The sequence below is a fragment of the Rosa chinensis genome, chromosome 6, assembly GCF_002994745.2.
Source record: "Rosa chinensis cultivar Old Blush chromosome 6, RchiOBHm-V2, whole genome shotgun sequence".
NCBI classification, from domain to species: Eukaryota; Viridiplantae; Streptophyta; class Magnoliopsida; order Rosales; family Rosaceae; genus Rosa; species Rosa chinensis.
The window spans coordinates 3,970,310-3,989,150 of NC_037093.1; the positions used below are offsets into that span (position 1 = coordinate 3,970,310).

Below are 18,841 nucleotides of genomic sequence, written 5' to 3' on the forward strand. Positions count from 1 at the left end.
TGCCACTTTGGTAAAGGCTTGACAAGTTTCACGTGGTGGAAGCTAGAAAAGCATTAGTTTAAGAAGATATCCCGTCAGTGATGGTATACTGGTTGAGGTACATGGAACAAGAGATTTAAACAAGAGTGGAGTTGGGAATGATGGAAAACTAGGGATAGATTCGGGAAAGATGAAGAAGAGATTTACACCAGCATGATAAGTTTGAATATACAAAGGTTGATGGGATTCAGGATTTGGAAATTGTTTTGGGATTAGAGAGGGTGAATTGCTTAGGTTGTTTAGCTGTTTAGTGGATACAAATTTTTTAGTTTCATCCGTTCTAACATTGGTTAAAAGTTGCGCTTTACATGTGAGAAAATAAGAATATGCAATTTTGGCAAAAACACAGTCCATAGTGGGAAATCATGGTTTGAGACATAGCTTTTTATTATTATTATTATTGTTGTTGTTGTTGTTATTTAAGGAGAAAGTTTTGGGGTTGGTTTCCATTGATTTTGGAAAGCTTAAGACATCTTTCGGTGTACTTAATCTAGCTTGAGGAGGCACCGTTCACCTCGCTTGCATGGGTGTGTGTATGGAAATCGTTAGCTTCATTAAAACATACCCATTGTAACCACTCTAGATTAACCTCACTAAACATGAACATTGTTAGCCTCTATTAGCCTCACGGTCCTCACTTGCCTTGCCCGTAGTTAGCCTCACATGACATGCCCACAGTTTGCCTCACTTGACATGTCTACCATTAGGCTCACTTCACATAATTCCATGGCTAAATTCACTCATTATTTCTGTGAGATATTGGTGTGGCGCCCGAAAAACATATTCTAGACCCAATACCGTTTTTTTTTTTCCCAGTAACCTTTAATGTCAATTAAAAAAAAGAGTTGTTGCAAAGCTGCTTCTCCTATTCACAAGCTTATTGAAATTGCTTTATAACAAGATACAAAAGGCATGTGCACCAAGTTAACCTATACAAGAAGAGAAAATTTTGTCAATGATTTATTGGACGTGATGATTTGTTGAGATGGGAAGTTCACGTGTACACACAGTAGAGATTGTTAGGCCCTAGATAGAAAGAACATTCTGTACATGTTTGTGACTTGAGCAGTCACCAGAGTCTAACCCATCTGTAATCTTACACTGGTTAAAACTACATACGACAGTTCCTCATTCTACGTGACCTACAGCTCTGTGTACTTGCGGTGGTTAAGTAGCAGGTCTCTTCTTGTACATGATCTGCGGAAGGCTTAGTAGAAAATCTGTGAAGATGTGTTCATACTCGGGCATTTTCCCGTACCCTGAAAAGCAAATGAATAATGCATTAGGGGAATAAACGAGGAAACTCCAAAAGCCGCACAATACATTAGTTATAAATCTGGTAGAAAATGTTTTAATTTCATGTCTCTATTGATGCTTCAGAATTTAACCTATAAGAGCCTCCTAAACTGTTACCCTGGAAGAGCTTGAAAGAATATTTAAATGCTTCAAAAATGGAACATACCAGTACTTCATGATAGACATATGAGATGTATACCCTAAGATATTTGAGAGAGAAAACGCATCACTCTATGCGATATATGGACTGATTCCAAATATACTCTCCCTTTCCAATAAAACTATTCGTGTACTAGTGATGCTAACTACATCTAGACCAAACATTCTACCTTTCTGCTAAAACTATTCATGTAATAGTGACGCTAATAGACCAAACAACCAAAACCAATAATATACAGTTTCAATGATCCACCACTACCTGACATCGGCTCAGGATTTCAAAAAGGGAAATAAAGAGAAAGATCACTTATAGTTGATTTCAATTTCGAAAGATGTACGTAAATCGACAGCGATCGCATAGAGAACAAACAAATTATACTTGCCAGGAAAGTAGTTGATGTCAATGACATAAAAGACATCCTTTGTCCCATACTCTCGGATCATATCTACATTGAATAGCTGGAGTCCCTACAAAAAGTAGCATAGTACGGTCAGAAAGAACACTAAACCAGGTTGATGGGAAGGGAAGGGGGAGAGAGGTTACCAATCGTTGACGGAGCTCCCTTGCAAGCCTCTCTAGCAAAGGTCGTTGAGGTAGTTCTGCCACAACAATTACGGTTAGTTTAAGCTTCTCCAGTTTGTTAAGAAATCAAGGAACAAGCTTTAATATTTACCAGCAATACTAGGGTCCAGGTCTGCATCATCTGCTGAAGCAGCCGCACATGAAACCCTTGGAAAATGGAAAACACCAGCAAGTTTTTCTAGTTCACGTTTACTGATATTAGGGAGAGAGAAACGCCTTACAACCTTTATGGCTTCCCCGACAATATATATTTTAAAGAGGACACCACCTACAATGAAGGCAACAGTATTCTTTATTAGAACTATAATGCAGTTGGGATAAAAATAATAACATTCATGCATCAATTACAACACAATACCATGATTTACAAACTCCTGCAGGACCAGGGGAGGTTCAAGTTCTGAGAGGGAGCATTGGTCGTAAGCAAGAAACAGTTCATGTGACTTGGCGCTACCATCCACCAATAGTGGTTTAACAACTGTGATATAAAGTAACAAGTTAGGACTCAACAAATTGCAATAGCTGAACACAAATCCCCATAATAAATTGCTCAAAGAAACCTGCCTCTGGCCCATCACTATGGATTATACACCTTTGTACCAGGACATGCACTAGCCATGTATCCCAAGAAGATCTCTAAGCCAACCAGTCGGGTTCGTAGATGGTAGCAGTAAACAAAAGTTCATTTCATTCAAAGGGGAAAACAGTATCTTGACTCTAAAAGCTAAATGATTGTACCTGAAAGCATAATCCATAAACACAGCAAAAGAAAGGAAAAAAGAAATGTACCTAGCGGCAATTTAAACCCAGCTTTAGCTACTTCATTAGGAATAGATGATGGATCTTTTGTGATAGTCAATTGTTTTGGAACACAAACTGTTCCTGCAGAAACCAATATGATAATTGGTCAGAAACTATACCCATTACTTCTCCTATATAAAATCTGCAGTTTTGCATAAAGAATGAAGAAAAAATGAACTAATAGGGTAGTTCCTACAGTTTAAACATGTTCATTTAGAGAAATATGTACCATGAGAGTCGGACAAGTTTAGATCTGCCACATCTTGAAGCATGGACTGGCGATTGTGAAGATGTTGTACTGCATTTGGCGGATCGAGGACAGTTACTTCTGGATGTTTTTGTCTGTATTCCTTCAAAAGGAAAGATTCAAACAGTTAGGATCATTATGAAACGCTATATAGTTGATTGCACTTTAGCAAATCACCAAACCATGAAACCATGTCAAAATAAGTTAAACACCAACGACAGACCAATAAGCTCTCAAGGAGTATTACTCTGGTGATATATGGGGAAAATCCCAAGATGCAATGGAACTCTTCATACATCAAGTATAGACCCAAAGAAAATTAAGTTACTGGTACGTTAGAGTTAGTGTAGAGGATCTGCAACTGTATGAGTAATGGATCTAGGTATCTGATGCTCAGCATTCTTAACATCTTTTTACGTAGTCAATAGTGCAGCATCAGTGTGTGCGTAGGACACAAAAGTTGATCAAAATGTGGAGATAATTTCCATTCCTAAAAATTTTGGAATTAGAATTATACTAAAAAATTAGAAATCTGCAACCAAGGATGGTTCAATCAAAGTTGAGACACGATGCACTCGTCTCCACATAAAGGTAAAGATAGATCCTTATTCCTTATCCTACTTCCAGGCCTGCACGCCTCTTCCTACAGAAAAAGCCTATGTGAAACACACATGACACAAAGTACTGTCTCCTCATTACAAACTCATGAAACTGAGCCCAAAAAAAAAACAGACCATCTAAGTACTGCCCAAGACAAATTAGAATCCTAACAAACTGTGGAAAGAAAATACCAAAAATATTTGCAACCAAGCTCACCAACACCTAAATAAGTAATCTCTAGATGGATCACATACATAAAATCCTCACTTGCTTATATTCCTGGGGGACTGATTTCAACTATCTGATCAAGATTCATAACAAGGAGAGAAAGAACTCTGTAAATTATGGCAGATGAAAATAGTTTTATGGGTTAGGAACTTAGGATATATGGCTTTTAACTGACTATCACCATTCATATCCAGCACTATATAAAGCACCCTTTCATACCATTAGTTGTACAGAAAGAATATGTAGCACCAAAGTTCATTTTCAATGCAAGACAAGAGGAAAAGGAGGATAAGGAATAAATTTAGATGAACAGACCTCTATAACCTCGCACCATTCTCTTCCTGGCAACTGGAAGGAAACAAGTTTGTCAGACATACACAATGCAGAACAAAAACATAAATTGGAGCCTTTATCTTTTATTTTTCAGTTAATAAATAAAAAACTGAAAGTTAAAAAATAAAATAAAAATGGCCTGATCACCAGTTCCAAATCATACAACCCCAAGAAGCCTTTAAAATAGAAACAGAAGCTTTAAGGACACAAAGAACTCTCAAAAGTGAAAATGATGGGGTCTAAAGGAATATATGAGGGCACTCACCTTATGCAAAACAACATCAAATGGACCTTGATCTGAAAGTGTCCGATTTGGATCAATTGCAATGAAGGATATACCCTTATTCCTGCACCCCAGATAGAAAATTGATACTCAGTGTTAAACTCGAGTAACAGAGGTTATGAGCATCAATCACCCTTCATACGAAACTTGGGTACGTATATCTTGGTTTCTTTACTGATGTCAAAATAATTGACCAAATCAGCAAAGCCAATAAATGATTAAAAGGACAGGAGCCAGTGAGAAATTCCATTTAATTATGATGCAAAACTTGCAAGCAAAAGCGTGAGCTTTTTAAAGTGAATTATCAAGTCATTGGAAGGAAACAGAATTGGCAAAGTCTGCATAAAGTTATATATCAAGTCAACCTTATGGGTGCTGACTCGTTAAGAGTTTCATTACAACACAGAAGGAAAATGATTATACTACAACTTCGTTAGCTAATTAACAATCTGCTAAATATCTGTTTAACCTGTGCAGTGGGCAAGAAATGTAAACGTGCCTAAAAGTTTGTGGCATTGTTAAGCTCCAAGTATCCAAAAATCACCAATGCAATTACATAATACTTGAAGGACAAGAATGTAAAAAAATTATCAGCAAGACAGAAGTGGCTAATTTTTTCAGCGTTTTTAAAGGTCATCAACAACATAAGCAAGCACCAAGAATTGACTTTAGGTTCCTCACTATGGACTATTCCTAATGGTATATATGGTGGAATATTCCCATTTCAATTTGTCCGAGTGAAACAAATTTCAGATACCAGATACCACTAGATGAAGCCTGTATTCTAAGCCAAGAGACTCACTAGATCGCCAAAGCTAAACGATATGGACAAAAACATCTATGTCCCTCCCTCTCCCCAAAACTCACCTTTTTCCCCAACTTTCATCGTTCTCTAATAAACCAGAGATGCATTACCACAGACTGAAACTAGAAAACAAGACTAAACCTTTGGACACCCAAAAAGGGAAACCACAAAACAAAAACTCACAAAGCTTCAAAATTCACATGGATACAAAATATATGTACCCAACAACTTAAGAAGAAAAAGATAGTTGGGTATTTTACCGAGCCAATCCAACAAGTTTAGGCTGCATGAAGCTCTTCTTCTTCTTTGAAGTTAAGGCGTACCCAACTACGAGCTTGGTTGGAACAACCGAACCCGATTCTTCAACTTGTTCAATTTCCTTGGTGTGCTTGTCCTCACCTTCATCTCCGTTCACCCTCATTTCTCAATTCGCAAAAACCCTAATTCCTAAATCGATTCCCGCGCTCCAAATTCCCAGTCTTTTTTTCGATAAAGATCGAAACTTTAGCAAACCCAAGAGATTCAAATCACCAATCAGAGATGGAATTGCAGATTAACGAAGAGGGTTTTCATTTCCTTCTGGGATGGATTATGAAATTGCAACCCAATTGGGTCTGTCTCTCTGTCAAGAAGGAAGCTTTGGGTTTCTGAATGTTTTGTACTGCACTCGTCTGTATGTGCTTCTATATATATAGATACGTTAGGCGCGTGGATATGGTCAGTGGGAAGAATGAGATGGACCCAGGTGTAGGGGAGTGGAGAATGGACGGTTGAGATGGGACACGCGGCGCGTGTGAGAGTGGGGATGGATATGTAATGTGCGGGTTACAGTGAGGGAGGGAGAGAGAGAGAAATGGAGGATATGGAGGGGGATTGGATTTTGGAGGGAATATTCAGTTTGTAGAGGAGGAGAGGGAGGACTGTGTCTATGTTTAAATATTAGAAGTTTCTGAGAGGAAAAGAATACTCTATATAATGATGATCAGATCTTATCTTGAAGTATTCTCTTAATTTCCATCGTTTAGGTAGAAAATGCTACATTTCCCAACCCAAATGATCATTGTCTCATGAAGTTAATTGAAAAAAATTATTTATTTATGAATTAAATTTAGACTTCCCCAATTGGGACTTGTCGCCATTTTTGAGTTATTAGCTCTCTCAAGTTGATTAAGCTCGGTGAACTAACGTGTCTAACAAATAACAGTTTTGATTTTAAATTTCATATCTCACATTTTAGGTGAAAAGTTAATTTTTATTGCTTTGAGAAAGAAATTGAATATTATGATCATGCAAGTGTAAACTAAAAGACTATCTATATTTGATTGATGCACGATGTGACAGTAATTTAACGGTTATACTGAATCTAGATATGATTCTCTGTATTTTGTTTCTCAATTTTGCCGCTTTCGTATTTTTGAATTATTTTAGTTCACAATCGAAATAAATTTTTAGAATAAGTATGTATTTTGTTATTGGCGAGGGACTAAATGAATGAAGATGTCGACACAATGTAAAACTCATTGACTATATATGCTTTTTTTTTTTTTTAGAATAAAACCTTTATGGTGTGTAAATAAGTTGTAGAACATCCATAACTTCAACTATCACTTTTCGACAAGCTCGCTCACTTAAAGGACAAATGCATCTCAACAACTTGTATTAAATTAAAAAACTGAAATTATAACAACTTAAAGCTTTACATTTATTTTCAGCCATCAGATTCACTTAAAAAGTGTCCCTTAAATGAGCATGCCTTTACTTTTAGATATATAAGAGCTTTTGAAAATCATAATGCACATTAGACGAGCTCATTTAAACTAATTTAGATGAGAGTAATTTTCTTCTCAAGCTTAGCTAATAATCTTTTATGTCGAATACCAATATTCTCCTTATCTTCTTGAGTTTGTTAATGATATGAACTGTTTTAACTTTTAACTCAATTGTTTCACGGTTTTTGTAAACTACTCTTTTCATCCGAAAAACTACCTTCCCCAATTCCAAATAAAAATTTTGTAATGCTTATGCTTAATTTGTTTTTAAAGGTATAGAAATTTTTGCCTGCTTAGCATAAATATACTAGCATCTTAGCAAGTTGCAACTGGATAATGATCATATTTAAATCCCAACTTTATGATCTTGTCCTAGTTATAAATACGATAAACATGTTAGATTTTATAATGGCCAGCACCAATGAAGATTCAGACATTCAGTTCCATCTCACATTCAACCCAACACACATAACACAAGGAAAACACAAGGAAATTTTCTTAGAATAGCACAGAAACAAAGTATTGGGTCCCATTAAATCTCTCTCTCTCTTTTTTTTCTTTTTTTCTTTTTTTTTTAAATAAGGGTCCCATTAAATCTCTTATTTTCTCATAGTTGGTTCCCATATTAATCTCTTCAATTAATATGAGCACTAATTGATGAGAAAAAGCCAGAATTGAGTATACCTACATAATTGGCCTGCTGTTCCTTGGATGATACAAAAGACGTTGATTCCATATAATCAAGAATATACTCTTATTAGCATAAAAGGCAGAGAATATGCTTCCAAGTTTTTTTTTTCTTTCTTTTTTTCCTTCCTAACTACAGTAATATTAGTTCATCTTCTGCCCAGCTAACTTGTTTGACGAAATACCTCTTAGAAGAAGGGGTCATGACTTATGAGGCTATGAAGCATTAGATGTATTGTTTGTTTTTTCTTCCATAAGAAAAATATTACCAGTTCAATGAGTTTTTAATGTTAACTATAATGTGAGTTATTCTTTAGTCGCTACACGTACATCTATTTTCTATTTTCATTAATTTTTAGTTCCACCATTGCACCCTGGCATGTCACATATTGTAGCACACAAGTTGTTGTGCTAAACATGTTTCAATTTCATGTTCATTTTATTCGCTTTTGTTCCCAAATAAAAATTAATATTGGTTCGATGATTTTTTTAGTGTTTTGCCGTAATATGAACTTCTATATCATGCATCTATTCTAAAGTCTAAACACTGGACTCCACCACTGCGCCCTCGTGTGTAATAGACTGTAGCCCACAAAGTTCATGTGCTATACATGTTTGATGTTTCAACTTCATGTCTACTGGGACACATTATGTGGCAAAGGCCGAAGGGTTGCCATGCACTGTAAAGGGTTCACCAATAAGGCAACAATGACAGTGACCCAACTTGAGGTCTCACATGAGTGCAACACTATTCCACTTAAATAAGGCACCGACACAAATGAGTAATAGATGCAATGACAACGTTGCTGATTGATTTCACATGATAATTGTGATAGCAGGGATACGTTGGGTCTTTGGCGGTAAAAATATAAGGGAAAAACATACAAACAGTACCCAACCTATGGCCGACTCTGAATTTCTATACCCAAATTTTCAAAACTATCACTTTGGTATCTGAAGTTCAGACCCCGACCCAACTTTAGTACCTGAAGCCGTTAACTCAGTAACGTCGTCTGACAGGTGGCATATATTGAAGGGTAATTTCGTCTTTTCATATTTAATTCATTATTTATATATATATATATATATTTTACCTCTTCTTCTCTCTCTCTCTCTCTAACCATTATCAACGACCAAAAAAAAAAAATTCTTCCAGCAGCCCCGCGCCTCTTCCTCTCCAGCCCAGCCCCCCCCCCGGCCGCCGCCGCAACCCCTGCCGCGAAGCCCCACAGCCGGCCAGACTAGCACACCAGGCCGAGCGTTGCCCAGCCTCGCCTTGCGCATCGCCTAGCCCCACCCTCCGCACGTACATCTCCCTCCGCACTACTGCCCCAGCATCAGCAGCCAGCGCCTGCGCTTGCGCAGCCCACCCAGCGCAGCAAGCCAACAGCCTGCCCACCAGCGCCCACCCTCGATCTACCAGCAGGCGAAGGAAGAAGAAGAGAGAAAAGAAAAAAGGAAGAAGAGAGAAAGAGTGGAAAAAAGAAAAAGAAAAAAAAACTTGTGACCCAACCCAAAGAAAAGAAAAAAAGAGAGAAAGATGGGTGATGCCTGATCAAATCCAAGAAATGAAGTTAATTTGCCCCAATTCTGGGTTTCATTCTTTTGCCAATGGTCTGGAGAAGATGATGACAGAGTTAGAAGGAAGAAGAAGATGAAGAGAGCTTGAAGAAGAAGAAGAAATTTAGTGAAAGGACGAAAATAACCCTCAAAGTTTGACAGTTGACTAACTCCGTAACGGCCAACGGTGTTCTAGGTACTAAAATTGGATCGGGGTCCGAACTTCAGGTACCAAAGTGATAGTTTTGAAAATTTAGGTACAAAAATTCAGAGTCGGCCATAAATTAGGTACTGTTTGTATTTTTTTTCCCAAAATATAAAAAGAAGAATAGGCACATAAATCCCACACCAAGTGGCATGTGCTGTTTTTTGTTTTTGCTAGTAACCCTTTTTACTTGGATTAGTTCATCACTATATATTATATTATTTTTCTTTTATACAATGAATCTAATAAAACAAAACAATGAATTAAGAATATAACTGAAATTTTTTGAGTCTTCATGGTGAGAGAAAAATGGAGGAGGGTGTAATTTGATTAAACTCATATTAAGTCACGAGTTTAGTGTGAATCAGTGAATGATCATAAACCAATAAGCATCGAATGATAGAAGTATCTTTTGCACATCACTTATAGTTCTACATCTTCGAGCTATACACCCTCGTTTAATTCTGGTCATTGAATAAATAAAACTTTGATGAGCAACTAATTGATTTCCTTTTTTTCAGTTATTCCCTTCTTGTGCCCTAGTCTATTAATAACAAAACGGATTCTTCCAATGTATAAAATAAAAATTCCAATGACTTTTACTATATAATCCTTCCATCGTTTCTATGGTCCTCTCAACACACCGGAGCCCCTTCTTCATTTAATCAGTGTTTTTGTTAATTTGTACAGTTCTTTTTTGCATTAAGTGTCCTAAATGTCCGAAGCTCGTCAAATCAAGAACGATTCTAACAGTTAGCAAAGATCTGCCTAACCCACAGAAACTGATAACATAACATCGAAGCTTTTTTCGAATCCGACAAAGAAATCAATTCAGATCTCCAAATCCAGAAAAAGCACCAAAAATGCAAACTGGCCTATGATATCACTGAATGTGGTTGGTTTTGGGACCACGTGACCAAACAGCCTGGTGAAAACTCACGTGCCACAAATGCCTTCTGTACCAGCCAAAACCCTAGCTCGCCGGGAAGGTTAGTTGACCGTTTAGTTCGGATGGCTAGTTCTCTCGTAGTACCTAGACTACTATTACACTTTGACTGCCGCCCTTTTTCGTTAGCCTTCACTGTTCGAAATAGTTAATGCTCCAAATCTAAAACCCCGCAACTACATCTTCAACCTCTTTATTTCTCTCTTTCTTTTTGGTCCCCATATGTAGGTACTAGGTAGTCTTCTTCTTCTTTTAGAATATTCGTCACGCCTTCAAGCCAACTGTTTCTTCTTCTTCTTCTCGTAAACTCCATTATTTAATTCCAAAACCAAACCTTTGGCGGAGTTTCCAACCCAAAAAACCACAGGATTCAACGTCAAACTCCCCTTGTTTTCATCCCCCATTTTGGTATTTCATACTCTTATTCACCAAGAACTTCATCTCGGTATTCTTTTCGTTTAGTTTAAATCCATGGCTGTCTCATCTAGCCATTCGATTCGTACGTGTTTTCAGATCAAAGCCAAGAGCCCGGCTTTGAATCTGGAGAAGAGGGTCTTTGGATTTCCAGTTTTGCAACATCGGGTTGCTTGTGTTGGGAAGAAACTCAAGGCTAAAGTTGGGACTAAAGTTGAGGCAGTACAGGTGGGTTTGGAGGGGTCAGAGACTTTGACTGATCTCAAGGGTTTAGGGAGGGCTTTGGAGCTTGATGTGGTGTCAGAGAGGGAGCTGAGGGAGAAGGGTTTCTTGGGGCTGAGGAAGACCAAGCTTGTGTGCACAATCGGTCCGGCGTGTGATTCTTTGGAGGATTTGGAGAAATTGGTGTTGGGTGGGATGAATGTGGCAAGGCTCAATATGTGTCACAACACTAGGGAGTGGCACCGGGATGTGATTCGGAAGATTAAGAAGTTGAATGAGGAAAAGGGGTATTCTGTTTCGATTATGATTGATACTGAAGGGAGTCAGATTCATGTTGTTGATCATGGAGAGCCGACCTCTCTCAAAGTTCAGGTAACATTTCTAAGCCCCACTAGCTAGTTATTAGGATAGGATATGATTTCAGAGTTAAAAAAATTTGTTTATTCTTCGGCATAAGTTTTTGTAATGGTTTTGAACTGAGATAATCTGATATGAAAGTCACATTCTTGATAAGAGGTGGCCAAAATTCAATTCTTGAGAAGAGGTTATGTTTAGAAGTGGCTAAAAGACACAACCTTGATTAAGAAAAAGGTTCAAGGGTGTTTTTATGTTGGATTAAAAGGTAGAACTAGTAGTTATTGGTATTAGAAGGGATATGATTGATTAGTATTTTCTTGGATTATCAGGAGGATTCAATCTGGCTATTTACCCCTGAAAAATTTGAGGGTTCTGTTCCATTCACAGTTCAAGCAAACTACGAAGGTTTTTCTGAAGGTAGTGACACAATTTCAAATTGCATTAGTGGCAGTTCATATAGTGGATGAGGCATTTTGTATTGATGCTTTCAAGTGATTAAATATTGGCAGGTATTAAAGTGGGTGATGAACTTGTTATTGATGGTGGAATGGCACGCTTTGAAGTCATTGAAAGGCTTGGAAGTGATCTACGTTGTAAGTGCATAGACTCCGGTTTGTTCCTGCCTTGTGCAAAGTTCAGCTTTTGGAGAGATGGGAAACTGGTGGAGAGAAACTATGAGCTTCCTACTCTGTCAACAAAGGTCAATCTCTATATGAATCTTTTTTAAATCCAACAATGTGGCCTCTTAGTGAATGAGTCCTTGGTCTAAATTACGAACATTGTCTGTTGCAGATTTTGTGCTCATGTTCATTTTTTCTGGTATACAGGATTGGTCTGACATCGAATTTGGAATTTCTGAAGGTATTGATTTCATCGCCATGTCCTTCGTAAATGATGCTGAATCTGTCAGGCATTTGAAAGATTACCTCACTATCAAATCACTCAAGTAAGCAAGCAGACAGCTGCAGTTTACATTGGCTTTTATATAAAGAGATAGTTTGTAGTGATGCTATATTCTTCTGCATAATGTGATTTGAGCCACTTTCTCTACCACTATCAAGTACTTACCCTTTTTGTAGGAGCCACATAAGTATAAAATTGATTTTTTCAACTCTCTTTTGAGACTCCAAGCATGATATCAAGGTGTTTGTTTGCAGATCCGTTAGAGTTTTGGCAAAAATTGAGAGCTTGGAAGCTCTTCAGAAGCTGGAAGAAATCATTGAAGCTTCTGATGGAGTCATGATTGCTCGGGTTGATCTTGGAGTTGAAATCCCACTCGAGCAGATTCCAACAGTCCAAGAGGAAATAACTCAAGTGTGTAGGCAGCTAAACAAGCCAGTAATTGTAGCTTCTCAACTACTTGAATCCATGATTGAATACCCAACCCCAACACGCGCTGAGGTACTACTCTTAATTGTACTAATGATACTGATAACAGAGGAAGATCAAGCAAATAAATTTCCTCTATAATAACTACTTTCTCTAAAGGTTGCAGATGTCTCTGAAGCTGTTCGACAGTATGCAGATGCCTTGATGCTAGCTGGGGAATCGGCCATTGGATTATATGGGCAGAAGGCTCTATCTGTCCTTCAAATGACCAGCAGTAGAATGGAGGCATGGAGTCGTGTAGAAAACCGCCAAGATCTTCTGCAGCTACGGCAACTAGGAGTCTCATTGCCTGATCGCATTGCTGAGCAGATATGCAATTCTGCTGTCGGAATGGGTACTTTTCTTCCATTCCTCTTTTATAAGTGACTCCATTCTACCACAGCATAAGTAATTTTGGTGTAGTAACTTTATGTTTGATTACCTTCTTAAAATCTTACACATAAAAACCATATTAAAATCTGCTAGGTTTCTTAGGAGAATTTCTGAAACATATATTTGATAGAAAAAAGTGCTTGAGTATCGTTTTGCAGAAATATTTGAAAGTGTTATTTGGGTTATAGAACTTTTATGCTTCTTGAACAAGCATTTTCAAGTACATTTAACATGAAACTGATTTTCAATAAAAGATACTTATGTGCTTTGAACAAAAGTGTTAACATCAGACCAGAAAAAAAAGAAAGAACAAAATTGTTTTTAATATAGGCGTTACATAGCAAAAGTGGTTCTTACAGAAGCCCTCCAAAGATGGCTCTAATTTCCAGACAGAACTCGTTTGACCATATTTACTGACCATGTTGCTATTGCTAACCACTTCTTTGCCCTGAAGTCTGTGAGTCCTACTGAGTCCTACTATAATAACTGTAATTAATATGTAAAATGTGGTGCTAGCATTACTCCTAACCTCTGTATAACATTATGCACATCAATTGCGACCAATCAACTTTTGCTCTATGTGCAGCTAACAATCTCGCTGTGGATGCAATTTTCGTATACACCAAGCATGGACACATGGCATCACTCCTGTCACGCAACAGACCAAACCCTCCCATATTTGCTTTCACAAATGATGAGAGTACCAGAATGGCTCTGAATTTGCAGTGGGGAGTTACTCCACTTCTTGTTGATCTAACAGATGACATGGAGTCTAACATCTCAAGCACCATCAATCTCATAAAATCAAAGGGTTTGGTGAAAGATGGAGACACAGTTTTGGTGGTCTCAGATGTCACACCAACTCGCTCTACCCCGATGGCATTCCAATCAATCCAGGTGAAGACCATTGCTTAGGAGGAACTTCTTAATTATTTCTTTTCTCAAGTTAGTGTATAACAAAGATAATGTCTACTAGTACCAGAAATCGCGAAGACCAATCCTAACTTAATTTGCTGGTTATATTTACAGATGCGGTCATCTAACATGATGACCGCTTAGTCAAGTTAATTTTTGATACTCCATTGAATTTGAGTTCAAATTTTGGAAAGGAAAATTTCACCTTCAGTTTCACTCCCCTCTCCTCTGTTCCTAACTTCATACCCTGTAGTCCCATGCTCCCCAGTCTCATGCAAAAGCAAAAATGTGGGAATTGGGGTTGGAGGTTTTAAGCCTAGGTCCTTCGATCTGTAAAGAATCGGATCCCATTTTAGATTGATTTCAAACTAATATCCTTAAAGTGGAGACAAATCCACCATGACCATGGGGCTTCATTCAATTAAAACTCCGTGGTTCAGATAATTGAAATGCTCTGTCTTTTGCCTCTGAGCTTATCAACATGAACCAACCTGGCCAGATTAGGAATAGAAATGCTTCTGCCATTGACTGTCACACCTCCCTGCACTCCCACCTTGTGGATAAGTGTCCCGGTAATTATGATCAGATTTTCACAAAGATTCATAGGCGATCTGGTAAGGAGTTTGAGAAGAGTGGAGGGAATTCCTTTTGTGGTTGATTTTGGATCTTTCGTGGCAAATTTTCAATGTTCTTGCAACCTGCAACCTGTGGCTAGCCTTAAACAAATCCTACGTTGCGTTTGGAGCTTTGAATCCTGATTTAGTTAAGGCAAATCTAATCTTCTGTTTTTCTTTTCCTATATAAGTTGTCACGTAATTAATCAAGTTTATTATTTGTTTACTCGATTGTGTTTTAGATCAAAGTAAAGATCACTACTCTCACTAGCCCTCCCAAGGGAGATTTTGATCCCATATTCTTCTGTACAGACTCTTATGCCATATATGACACAACTGAATCCCAAAACTTTAAGCAGTACTCAATCATGTATATCAAGCCAACACCTAAGGCCATGACCATAACGGCATAACCATGTTGCTGCATGACATGAATCTCAGTTACTTACTTACTTTATAGTCATCTGTGGATGCCATGGTCCTTTTACCTCTCAGGTCATCAGCATGAACCAATCTTGCCAGATTAGACATAAAACCGCTCCGATCCTGCTTGACTTCCACATCACTGTGCAGTCCCTTCTTAGTGATAAGTGCGCTGATGATCAGCTCCTGACACCCAACAGGTAAGTGTGAGAAGAAAAGGCTGGTATCCATGGCTAGCCTTCGAGTATTGCAGACAACCTCTGTTGTGAGTCCATAGAAGCAGACATCTAGTTACCATTATTGAACTAATGTTTGAACGGTGTATCTGGTAAAAGACAATCCTCATTTAGGTTCCTATTTTTCTTTTTTCTTTTTTACAGAAGTGGCTTGCGTGACGAGTCTTTGAAGATTAGTTTTGTTACTCATTACATTTCTGTCCAGATTCAGAGAGAAAAGTTCAACCTTTTCTTTCATTCCCCCACCATCTCAGTTACTTTGAAATAATCTATGTATTCCATTTCCATCTACCTCTCAGGTCGTCAACATGAACCAACCCGGCCAGTTTAGAAATGTAAACTCTCCAGACCTTGACCGCCAGCAGTTCTTCCTTACTGATAAGTGTACTCATCATGATGATCACCAGCACTTCACAAATCCTGATGAGCTTGACAAGAAAAAGCCCAACTTCTTCCAGACTGGTTTCGGGTTTATAACGTACCTTGCTCTGGACTTTTGGTTGTGGACTCTTTTGCGCTGAGCCCTTGGGTTCCATGACCAGCCGCTAGCCTTTGCTTCCACCGATCGTGGGAGGAGTTGAGCAGATTGACAACCTCAGTGGTTTGTCCACAAAAAGTACTACTAAGCCAATACTCTTTGAATTGTTTATCTAGAAAAGACAATTCCATTTCTGACGTTGTATGAGCATGAGTGCATGACAGGTTAATCAAGCTTACTTTTGTTACTCGATTGAATTCAAGTCCAAACTAAGATAGCAAATACCGCCTGGCCTCATTCCCCCTCCCATCTCCACCCATCCATTTCCCTCATAATGACCATAATTGGATCGCGAAAAATACCCATACTTGTAGCATGAGATAAAAAGGTGCTAAGAAATGCTCGGATACTTTGTGAGACAGTTGTCGGAACCCAAAAGTTTAAAAGCTAATACGAATAGGCCAACTTATTATAATGTGTCAAATTAACACCTAGAAGGCGATCGATGACAATGGTGATTGCACTAGATGAAACCCACTTATTCAATTCCTCTAAATTAAACTCGTTACTAATATGTTGCATTTTGCTTCACCTCTCAGGTCGTGATCGCTGAGAACAAACTTCCTGTAAATGCTGCTGATGATGAGCTTTTTATAAAGGAAAGGGACAAGTACTTGTAGACTAATAAGTTGCATTCTTTTCTATCAGTTATTTTCTATCTTCTGGGGGATCTTTTAGATGTTATTGTAGCTCGTGGCTAAGCCTTAGTTGCTTCCAGGATATAGTGGAGGAGTTGAGATATCTGCGATCAGTTTCTTGTTAAGATGATCTAAGTTCGACGTCATTGCTATTCCCACTCTTAGTATGTCTTTGTGCAATTGTGCGCCTTGCAATTTATGTTTTGGATTAATTTCAGTTTACCCTCGAAGTTTGGGGGTGCCATCATTTCACCCCCTTTATTTTCAATTTTGAATTTTTACCCCCTAAACTTTCCAATTTCAATTAGCCGTGTCCAATTTATACTATTCCGTCCAAATTGGACGTTAAGTTTGACCATTGAGGGCTAAAATGGTCATTTCAACATAAAAAAATAAATTATTTTTCTTTCTGTTTTTTATTTTATTTTTTCTTCGTTTTTTATTTTATTTTTATTTTGTCTTTACCCTATACACCACAAGTTATAATAGGTTTATAAAAACAAAAAAAATACTCTAGGTGGTTGAAAGCTGCTCACTGGTCTACGATATTTGTGACATATCTCCGATAAAGTGAAGAATTTAGGATATATCCCCAATAAAGTGAAGAAATATCTGTAAAAAATAATTTTACACTTTATCTGTAAATAAATATCTGTAAAAAATGATTTTACACAGATATTTCTTCACTTTATTGGGGATATACAGATATTTACAGATAAAGTATAAAATCATTTTTTACATATATTTCTTCACTTTATTGGGGATATATCCTAAAATTATTCAATTTATTGGAGATATATCACAAATATCGTAGACCAAAAATGATTTTACATAGATATTTCTTCACTTTATTGGGGATATACAGATATTTATTTTCGGGTTCTTTCCTGTATACCCAAAAAGCTTCTGTATTGTGCCCAACTGCCCAACATTCTTGTATTACACTATTACTTTTGGAAAAGACTAATAGGGATAGGTCTTTTCAAGATAATGCCTTTTGTATCCTATGTTGACCTGTAGTTTTAGAAATATCATTCTACCAAAAAAAACTTTGCCTTAAACTACAAAAACAAAACAAGACTAGCCTTCAACATGCCTAAGTTTTTCACCTAATGGCTCCCTGCCTAACGGTTATTTTAACAGGCGGAATCACTGCTGCTTGTCCTGATTTTTGGTTTAAAACTGATTTTTTTAGGTGAATAGTAAAATTAGAACCTTGGATTTCTATAGGATGCATGCATCTAGAAAACGAAACATAATGACAAATATAAATCTTTGATGAAGTGGGTGAGCAACCTGAATTTATTTATTCAAATATAAATACATGTTTAAACATTCAGAGCCTCATTCTCAGGTAAACAGCAAAAGGCTGTTTAGCTATCCATAAAAATGAGAACAGATACTTACTTGAAATGAAAGCACACTACTTTACTAGACAGGAAGGGAAGCACACTGCTATTATGGCTTTCTTACTCTTTGAGAGAAGACTCTTCTGCTCAATTTTTTTCTGATGCCTTACAACTGAACTTCAAGCTCCTTATACAGGGAGCGGAACTCAAATCAGAATTCAAAACATAAAAATGTACAGAACAACTCCGTGATTCTTCTGCTTTTTGAGTGCTCCTGACAATGGAGGTTGGATGGGGAAAAGCAGAGACTTTCTAGGTGAAATGTTTCTCACCTAACTTTTGAAAAAGCAAAAGTAGCTTTTGAGAAAGTCAAAAGATCTACGGTTGCTATTTTGGTGCTTTCTTTCATCTGTTGCTTCACATATTTTTGTCAGTTTTTGAGTTGTGGCCAAGGATGAAGGAGTCGCTATCCATCCCAACCATTCTGGTAGTGGTTGCATTATCCTCTACATCTGTATCTACATACATCTTGTAGTGGTTTTCCTTTTCTAGCTTTTCTACCCAGCGTAAACATGCTAAGGTACAATCGATTTCTCTTTTTGAGGGGGACAGGAAAAGGTCACTGCTGATTGCCTCAGGATGGTCGTAGGCAGTGATTATTATCTTCTCTCCTGCTGCCAGGAATGTATTTCTTGTGTCCTCTTGAATGATCTTTTTGATGTATTCAAGGGACATGGCTTTCATCCATGGAATGCTTGAATTTGGCTAACCATTGTAACCAACACAGGCGGGCTGAAGATATTTCCTTTGAATGATCCGGACATAATGATATG

The 18,841-nt window shown here is 37.7% G+C and overlaps 2 protein-coding genes across 6 annotated transcripts; one reads left to right on the top strand and one right to left on the bottom strand.

Moving 5' to 3' along the window:
* Nucleotides 1–963: 963 nt before the first annotated feature.
* On the bottom strand, nucleotides 964–6,050 carry LOC112172788 (inositol-tetrakisphosphate 1-kinase 3). Of its 5 annotated transcripts, XM_024310268.2 has the most exons (10): nucleotides 5,635–6,050; nucleotides 4,552–4,633; nucleotides 4,269–4,301; nucleotides 3,108–3,228; nucleotides 2,867–2,959; nucleotides 2,436–2,555; nucleotides 2,169–2,345; nucleotides 2,039–2,094; nucleotides 1,878–1,962; nucleotides 964–1,298 (listed from the first exon to the last, which is right to left on the bottom strand). In XM_024310268.2, exons 1-10 carry the CDS (start codon nucleotides 5,793–5,795, stop codon nucleotides 1,207–1,209), a joined length of 1,020 nt encoding a protein of 339 aa, XP_024166036.1. In that variant the 5' UTR covers nucleotides 5,796–6,050; the 3' UTR covers nucleotides 964–1,206. The 5 variants fall into 5 exon arrangements, with proteins under 5 accessions (XP_024166036.1, XP_024166037.1, XP_024166039.1 ...); XM_024310269.2 differs by lacking the exon at nucleotides 4,269–4,301; XM_024310271.2 differs by lacking the exon at nucleotides 4,552–4,633 and having other exon boundaries at nucleotides 5,635–5,741.
* A 4,709-nt stretch (nucleotides 6,051–10,759) lies between these two features.
* Nucleotides 10,760–14,363, top strand: LOC112174039 (pyruvate kinase isozyme A, chloroplastic). Its single transcript, XM_024311735.2, has 7 exons — nucleotides 10,760–11,549; nucleotides 11,864–11,951; nucleotides 12,044–12,234; nucleotides 12,362–12,480; nucleotides 12,692–12,935; nucleotides 13,023–13,257; nucleotides 13,882–14,363. Exons 1-7 carry the CDS (start codon nucleotides 11,013–11,015, stop codon nucleotides 14,208–14,210), a joined length of 1,743 nt encoding a protein of 580 aa, XP_024167503.1. The 5' UTR covers nucleotides 10,760–11,012; the 3' UTR covers nucleotides 14,211–14,363.
* The last annotated feature ends 4,478 nt before the right edge of the window (nucleotides 14,364–18,841 follow it).